General features: G+C 36.9%; 1 protein-coding gene across 1 annotated transcript; it reads left to right on the top strand.

Moving 5' to 3' along the window:
• The first annotated feature begins 8,772 nt into the window (after nt 1-8,772).
• Nucleotides 8,773-9,555, top strand: LOC149191982 (uncharacterized). Its single transcript, XM_089406793.1, has one exon. It carries the CDS (start codon nt 8,773-8,775, stop codon nt 9,553-9,555), a length of 783 nt encoding a protein of 260 aa, XP_089262919.1.
• Nucleotides 9,556-9,620: the final 65 nt, after the last annotated feature.

The raw sequence follows: 9,620 nt of genomic DNA, 5'->3' as shown, positions 1-9,620 counted from the left end.
GGAATTTTCACATACATGAAAGTTCCCCAAGGAGTTGTAAAAGTTGTTTTATCTTGATCATCAGGAGATACCAAAACTTGATTATATCTCGAGAAACCATCTAAAAAGGAGTTCCTACTAGAACCTACTACACTTTGTAATATGTGATCCATTTTTGGTAAGGGGTAGTTGTCCTTAAGGGATACCCATTTGGAATACCTGATTGGGACTATGATTTAACCTCATACATTTTCTTGATTTCCTTTTCAACCAAGGGCATTAGGACATGATTTATCCTACACAGCTTCTGTTTAAATGGTTTATGGTCTTCATTGATTGGAATTTTGGGTTGTATAATGCTATTATCATAAGCTTTCAAAAACTAATAGCTCCAAGAAAATACATCTATGAATTCTTTAAACAGAGCTATATACCTTCGTTTTTCCATGATGGGCAGGGATTTTGAAAGTTTTATGATTTTGGGGTTTTTCTCACTGGCTATGTTGCATTCTTCAATGTTTGTTCCTCTTGATTCCATTTTTGGCTTTTTGGAAATGTCATTAAAGTTAAACAACTCTTCTAAAGGGGCAAGACCTTTGGGGAAAATGGTATCCTTGAGTTGAAGTACTTTGAATTCATCTTTTTTTGGGGCTTTATGTATTTCAATTTCATGTATAGTTTTATTTGCTGAAATATTTACATAAAAAACAACAAGTTGCTCTATGCTAATATTTACATCAGTTTGATTGTCTAGTCCATCCTCCAAACCTATGTTTCTATTCTCAAATTCATCTTTTGATTGTAAAAAACTCTCAATTTGTTTATCACTTCCAAAAACTTGCTAGTATCTCATGTTATCAGGTATTGTAGGATGATGTTTCACCTCAATTGTGTGTTGTTTGTTTGGGTGAGGTAATTTGTAGGTGATGGCTGAGAAATCTAAACCATTTTCCAGTACATTTTGGATCCTTGGGATGACAGCAAGGTCATACTCTTCAAATGTTTTTAGGAAATCAATCACAACATTTCTGTACTCTCTCAATCTAGGTTGCTTTGCAGAATATTGTGCTTTAATTTTTTTTATGATCAATCCAAAATCTCCATGGACTGAAATTCTTCTAGCACCTAATTTTTTAAGCAATTTCAAGCCTAATAGTAATGCATCATATTCTGCTATATTGTTTGTGCAAAGAAAATTCAATTTGTAAGAATGACCTTCACCCTGATTAGTCTTTGAATTGTACAGCCAGACTCCTGCCCCAGAACCTGTTCTACCACATGAACCATCGAAAGTCATATTCCAAATAGGCTATGTTTCATGGTTCTGTTGCACAATTGGTATTTGTGAGTTATTCTTTTCATTAAAATCAATTTCTGCATGAATGACCTACATATCTATAGTCCCATCATTATACAAAATGAAGGAATCAAGATCAGTATGGACATAATAAGGGGATAGTTGTCTGGCTTTTCTTGGCTGCTCACCATATATTTCATTAAGGTTTCTCTATGTAGTCTTATTTGTTGGCCAAATACTGGTATTGTGGCATATGTCATATCCATTTGAAGTGTTCCTTGTAACTTAGCCGCCCAATAATGTGAAAATAACATGCCATACTTAGGTGGAATGTCCGCTACCACTATGTCCAAGACTAAACTTTTTGCTAGTATGTGGGTTACTGTGATAGAGAGGTTGTTGATAAGACCTATACACCTAACCTTGCTAGAGTCAAATGAGTACACATATTTGTATGGTCTAGTGATTTCAAGTCCAAGTTTTTCCATAATAGTCTTTGGCATAAGATTATGAGATGCACCTGAATCCAACATGGCATTATGAATTTTTTTTTCATGAATATTAAGGCTGACATAAAATGGGGGAACACCTCCTTCTTGAGGCTTGCCCTCAACTTCTAATCCAAATAGTATCTTAGTTTGATCATCATTCAAGTTTGCAGTATCAATGATTTCTCCTATGTTTATTACCTTTTAGGACTTGAGATCTATACACATTTTTGTTTATCAATTTAGTGAGAGGAATATAAAGTTTTAGTTTAGCAAGTTCATTCTCAATACTGAATGTTGTTTGAATTTTAAGAATATTTGAGAAATTCAACCACTGCTTTGGTGACATGTTCAGTTTGTTGACTTGTACTAGGGATATTAGTTTGGATAGTTTTAGTGGAAACATCAATTGTTTTCCTGGTAACATTCTCCATGTTCTTATTTTCTGAACTGTTTATATTTTTCTTAGAGCTTTCAACTGTTTTCTTGAGATCAGGCTCAACAGTGTTCTTGGCAGGGTTATCATAATTCTTTTTGTTTGAGTTGTCACTATTTTTATTACTTCTAATATTATACTGTTTGTGGACTTCTAATATGGAATTCTCAAATCCATGTTTATAGTCATCACATTCTTTAGATTCTAACTCTGTTTGAGCTAACAAAAACAGTTCCTATTCTTATTGTGTAAGAAAAACAAAAGTATCTTCATTTTCCCCATTAAATTAATTTTATTTTCCTCAACTTCTTCAACCACACCTACATCTTCATCAACGTAATTTTCTTGAAATGGGGGCCTAATTTGTTGATCTGGGCCTCTTTGTTCTCTTTGTCTGATTTGTGGAGTGTTTCTTATGGGATTTGGATTTCGGTTCTGGGAAATGGGTTGGTTTTCCCTAGGGAAACTTCTCTCATTCAAACTTATTCTCGCCATCATTCTTTGCATGGTCCTCACTAAGGAATCAATCTTAGCATCTGCTGCAAAATTGAGCTTCTTCTCTTATTGTCACCCTTCGTTCAGTTTTCATCCTAGCTCTTTTTGCTTGTAAATTTGCTTCTACACTCATGACATCTCTTTGCATCGCTTCTAATGTTGGAGAATTCCTTTCCCTAAGCTGGTAGGAAATATTTGTATCAAATCCATCTGGGAATTTTATCAAGGCTAAATCCTGTGATGGTTTAAGATTTACAGGAATTTCATTATAGGTATTGTTGAATCTAGAACAATTGTCTTGAACACTTTCACCTACTTCCCTCTTAATATTTTCATATTCTGATAAAATTTGCAAAGCATTCTTTTTGACTTCCCATATATTAAGAAAGGTTTGGTGGAACGCAGGGAGATCATTTATACTATTTGCAGGCAAAGATTTAAACCATTTCTGAACTTCTCCTCCTAAAATTTGAGCAAACATTATGAACTTGACACTTTCTTCATCTACCTCTTGTAGGTCAAAACAATCATTCATTTTATCCACATGTTTTTGGGTTGTTAAAGGACTAGTCCCATCAAACAATGTGATTTTGGACTGATAGTATTGTGTCATATTGGCCAATGGTGTTGGAAACACCAAGGGAGCATACCTCGGTGCCATGATTGGTGGTGGTGGAGGACCACTTGAAGGAATCTGAACAATAGTTGAGGTGGGATTAGCACTAGGTGGAAATGATAGTAAAGCAATTTGAGTAACCTTGTGTGGACGGATAAAAGAAGGGGTGGGAATTTTGGAGGTAGTAGGACTTGGTGACTGAATACGTGTATATTGAGATGTCATGGAAGAAGCTGCTATGTTTAAGGAATTTAATTCTATTGAGTGTTGAAGGTAAGCATCATCAATTTTTGAAGTGAGATATGTTACTAATTCTTGAAGAGTATCAAAATGATGTAAGAGTTGAAGATGTGATTCAGTTTGTGAAGAAAGTTCTCTCACTAGGCTCTCTGGTAAAACTGATGGATTACAGATAAAATGATCTTTGAATTCTCTGATTTAGTCCTGAATAAGCCTTGTTCAAAATGCAAATCAAACTGGATATCCTAAAAGGTAACAAAATTTTTCAGGCAGTGAGTTGGCTCTCTGAAGGAATCTGTTGCTTGTCTGACTCTCAATTCTAGGAGTTTTTCTTAAGATCTTTCTTGGATTGTCCACTGTGGTAGGAGAATTTGGATCTGGGTGGGATCTAGTAGAGATTCTTTTGGGAGCCAGTGTTCAAATTTAAAACACCGAAAAACTAAATATATACAGGAGTAGAAAGGAAATCAATCTTAGGAATAATCCTATCATACAAAGCTTTTCACTAGGTACTCTGAATTTGAATGAAATGAAAAATTTTCAATAGTTCCCCAGTATGGTCGCCACTATGCTATCGCTCTTTGATTTTTAAGATTGGCAAGAAAAATATTATAAAGGACACATCAAACCACTTTGGAGTCTAGGATCTGGCCATCCTTTGCTCAGAGAGGGCTCTCTCTATATATTTTGAGATTTGATCCTTTTTTTTTTTTTTTTTTTTTTTTCGGTGCTTTAATATTTTAGGCTAGTTATATAGATAAAGATTGATTAATTGATTTTATTGGTTGTTTGGGATAGATTCTTGTTTAAAATTTTTCCATTGGGCTATGGAGTCAACAACTGGATTGTAGTATCAAATTTTTTAGAGCATTCACAAGGCTAGCTAACTATATCTATTGGATCTTAAAGCATAACAAGGAATGAAATGCCAAAATAGTGAAATTAGTAGTGGTTAAAAAGCATTTAGGTATTTCTTAACCATACTTCAGAGGAAAACATTTATATAGTAAACACAAAGAGAAATAAGGTGCCCTAACATCATATCTTATTCTAAACTTTCTGTTTTACAACAAGATTTGAATGATGCACATTGAAGGAAACAACGAAACATTTAACACAAAAATAAAAACATCACCAGATAAATAATAGCTCAAGTATCTTGCAAACGGTCTTTATTAACAATGCTCCAGCTCCAAAATTACAGTGCTCCAAAAAAAAGAGTTTTTTAGTTGCTCGGGTCCAACCCCTAATACTTCCAATGCATGGAGTATTTAACTAAAATCTACAACAATTTCCGTATACACTTGGCAATTTGTTATTAAGTATATGATAGGGGTTTCGACGTAAATCACATTATCAATCATTTTTCGACGCGTTTCGAACCAACAAGTCTGGTTCATTGTTAGGACAAGTTGAAGAACCAGATCATGGTTGCATGTTAAATAGAGAGAGAAGATCATTCAACGACTATATTTGACTAGGAAACACTATAATAGACCAAGAAATGACTATATTTGACTAGACTAGACCAAAGGATAGGGACACGGCTATATTTTACTTGACTCAACCAAGGGATGGGGATAGGGAGAATTATTTTCGATAATTTATAAGTTAGTTATGTTATTTTTAATACTATCAATGAATTGTATTTAATTATTAATTGTATATAGATAAAAAGTTTTATTATAATATAAATAATAAAGGTTTATTACTAAAACTAATACAACATTTAATCATTTCAACTACTAACCCTTAGGAGAAAGAATATATTATTACTAGTTAAGTTAATATTTATAATTAATTTTATTTTATTTAAAGGCTCAAATATTAATATTATAATATTAAAAGTATATGGAATAAATCAAATAATAATTTGTTAGAAGAATAACTAACTTATTTAGTTAAATAACCCAATTTATTTAATAATAACCCTTAATATTATCAATGAATAAGTAGTAAAGGTTTATTAAAAGAATAACTAATTTGGCTTTTAATCATTTCTACTACAATTCCGAGGAGAAAGGAGATAATATTTATAATTAACTCATTTTATTTAAAGGCATAAATATTTAATATTGTAATATTAATAGTATTTGGACTAAATGGTTTATTAGAAGATTAACTAATGTAGTTAGTTAAATAATCTAATCTGTCTAATTATAACCCTTAGGAGAAAGATTGTTAATAGTTATTAATATTGTAATAGTTATAATATTAACTAGATAATAATAATAAATAATAGTTATTATAAATAAATAATAATATTTAAGTTAATTAAAAAGGAATTATAATACATAATAAAACTGAACCATTCTGCTCTTATTTCCAATCTAGAAGGGAATTAGAAAAATTAAATAAGATTACTAAAAAACCGTTGAGAAATCGAAGAGTAGAGACAAACTTACTAAAAGACAACACAAGGGGCGGGGACCGGGGGTGAGCTAAGAAGAAAGGGCAGGGATCCAGCAACTGCTAATTTTCCAGCCATCATCACTATTGAGATTGCTTGGCCTCTTTTCAATTTCAATGGCCTCCCTAAATTTCCGGTGTTGAAAAGGGGCAATCTTGGAAATAACACACGCTTCCTCAATACATATATGATGTTTAGTCTTTTTTGTGTGTTCTGCCAAGGTGGAAGAATGGATCCTCCCATGTTTTATGTTAGCTGAGTGCTCGTGAATCCTTTGATTAATGGAGCGCCCTATCTCACCAATGTAGGGGGTCCTTGTTCTTCATTGGTGAGACAAGGCGCTCCATTAATCAAAGGATTCGTGAGCACTCAGCTGACATAAAACATGGGAGGATTCATTCTTCCGCCTTGGAAAAACATGCATAAAAAACTAAACATCACATATGTATTGAGGAGGCCTGTGTTATTGCCAAGATTGCCCCTTTTCATCATCGGAAATTTAGGGAGGCCATTGAAATTGAAAAGAGGCCGAGCAATCTCAATAGGGATGATGGCTGGAAAATTAGCAACTGTTGGATCCCTGCCCTTTCTTCTTAGCCCACCCCCGGTCCCCGTCCCTTGTGTTGTCTTTTAGTAAGTTCGTCTCTGCTCTTTGATTTCTCAACAGTTTTTTAGTAATCTTATTTATTTTTTCTAGTTCTGTTCTAGATTGGAAATAAGAGTAGAATTGTTCGATTTTATTATGTATTATAATTCCTTTTTAATTAACTTAATTATTATTATTTATTTATAATAACTATTATTATTATTATGGATCTGCAATGGCACCGCGCGTAAGGGTTTACGACGCTTCCACACACGTAGAGGGCCTCTCCAGAATCCACAGGTGTTGTGGGAAAAGTATCCGATGCGGATGACACTAACCCTTTCTAAAGGTGACAGACTTTAGCAACAACTGAATGACAAAGTTTTCATGTTCATCTTTATGAAAGCACAGAGAGAATAGAAAGAGGATCAACCAACCTGGTGTCTTGCGCTTAGTCGATCCTTGTCCTTCTCGCTTTGTATCCCGTTCCCAGCTCTTTACTCTCCAAGCCGATCCAGCTACACACAGAATCTGCACAACAAAAGGGAGCAAACTACGAGATACAAGCAATCATAATTGAAGCATGGATTAGGTTGCATCAAATATACATGTAAACACAAAAGCATCTATGTAAAACAAGTATATAGAAGAACATGCAAACTTTATTGATAGAAAGTAACAGGGTTCCAGAGGAAGTTACAACCAATGATGTTGGCCCCAATCCAGCAGCACCTCCTCGGCAGCAAGAACTCTCTTCTTCACCTCTAGTAAAACAATCACCCAATAATCCTGGCAGTATACCAACAGCACCTCCTTGCTTATACAAAATTCCAGCCTCCTTAGACCTCATAGAAGAGCTCTATATATAGGAGAGAAGAAGAGAGGATGAGTCAGCTTGAGGCTGGCATAGAGCTGACTAGTGTCCTCTCCCTCTTCAGTTAATCTTCAGTTCTTGAGTCCACTTGGAGATCCTTGGTTACACATGGTGATCAAGTACCTCTTACTCATCACAAGGCGAATCTGATGAACCAAGTGTCAGTTTGGAAGCTTCCTGGGCAATTGACACCTTGCAGGAGGACTGTGCCACTTGGCCAATCTCGCCCAGCGCAGGTAGCCTTCATTGTTTTTGACTTCCAGCGCAGGTACAGAGTGGGACAGTTGCAATACAGCGCAAAAGCTCAGTTAAGCAGCTGACATGATCCAAAATAAGCCTGTTCTGAAGTGTTTTCAGGTGGAGAACTGATTGGAAGTGCTGTTGATTGATGACCTTGTTCTTTTAGGGGTAAGAACAACATGTTTAGGGACTGAGGATCCCTGTAATTATCGACATTTCCTGCTCCTTGACGCGAGGCACAAAAATGTCTATAACAACAGGTAGCTGGGTTCCCTTGCGATCAACTGTGCGGCACATGGAAGAATCATTAGGTAGCGGTACCCACTTTCGCTCCCACGATTGACCTCCTGGACAGGGCACCGACAACCCTCACGCAGATCCTCCTGAACATGATACTTGGTATACAGAAAAACCCCTGCCTCCGTTTGGCTGGATGGGTGCAAAGTACCCAGATCAGGGATCTCGCAGCAGATCCAAAACACGATTGCAAGGGCGTAATGGAACATGAGAACGGCAAAGCGTCTGGACCTGGTACACGCAGATCGCACGACATCTCTATTGGGTGCTCTGGATCTGCCGGAATACACATTGGATCTGCTAAGGCAGCACCCGGAAAATGGCTGTTTGGAGGCGGCCAGTTCTCTTACACAGTGGGACGAGATATAAACCCTGGATATGCCATTCTCCCGCCAGATCTGGCTTACAAACCAGTGAACCAGGAACTGGATAGGGTAGATCCATCTGGATTCAAAGAGGAACAACCAGATCCAACAAAACGAGGTTTCCTCAGGACCGATCTACTCTGCAAGGACGCAGGCCCGATCCAGATTTTCATCAAATCGATTGGGGGCAAACACTTTTGCATGCAGCTCAGTAAAGGAATGAGCATCCATGTGTTAAAAAAAGAGATCCAGGGTCACCTTGGAACCCCAGCACAATATCAAAACCTCATATATTCAGGTTACAGTCTGCAGGACAACCAAACACTACAGCACTACGGCATTGCCAAGGATTCAACCATTATTCTTAATCTCCGACTGCGAGGTGGAAGCACAGGAACCAGCTCTAAAAATGCAAGCTCCTTTCGGGATGCAGTGAAAGGGGGGGAAAAATGAAAAATAAAGCAGCTCCACCAACAGAGCTACCAGGACCCTACATTGTTGAACAAAAACCAGAATCACCAACGCTACTAGTCTCCATGCCAGAGGTAACCAGTCTATACTCTGATTTATCTAAAAGTGCAGTTATCTGTAGATTTAATGGTTTCTGGCCAAAATCAGATGCCCTGCACCAGTGGATCTACACAACATGGACTACAAACTGTGAAATTTACCTATGCCCCAAGGGGTACTTCATAGTTAGATTCAACACAGAACAAGAACGAGACAACATCATCGAACAGGGGCCTTGGTTCTGGGGCAGTGCTGGCCTCTTTCTCACCCCCTGGTTTTCCGATTTCGACGCCAACACAATGAAAGTCTCTACGATGCCAGTGTGGGTAAGGCTACATGGCCTACCTCTACACTTTTGGCATCAAAAAGTATTAGCTGCTATTGGGAATACCTTGGGGAAATACCTAAAAATGGATGAAGACAGAGCTATCAGGGGAATATTCACATTCACCAAAATATGTGTAGAAGTGGATTTGAGTCAGGGACTACCTGACCACATCACACTGAACTTCAATAATTCACAATGGATACAACAACTTGACTATGAGAACACAACGTTCCGGTGCAGGGGATGCATGCAAACAGGGCACCTCCAATATGATTGCCCATCGGCTCGAAAAGACCCCAGGAGAAACAAGAAACAACAGAAAAAGCCTAAAGGTTGGCAACACACCGACCCATTGGAAGAAGAAGACATAAATGACAAGCCTACAGAGACCTAGACAGAGCCTGATTATCAAATGAGACAGACATATACACAGGGAGAGAATGCCCCAACTACTCACTT

Source organism: Pinus tabuliformis, chromosome 2_2, assembly GCF_031772625.1.
Source record: "Pinus tabuliformis cultivar Carrire ecotype Pingquan chromosome 2_2, CPIR1, whole genome shotgun sequence".
Classification (NCBI taxonomy): Eukaryota; Viridiplantae; Streptophyta; class Pinopsida; order Pinales; family Pinaceae; genus Pinus; species Pinus tabuliformis.
Note: the sequence above shows the minus strand (reverse complement) of the source record. Positions and strands in the feature narration are given on the sequence as shown.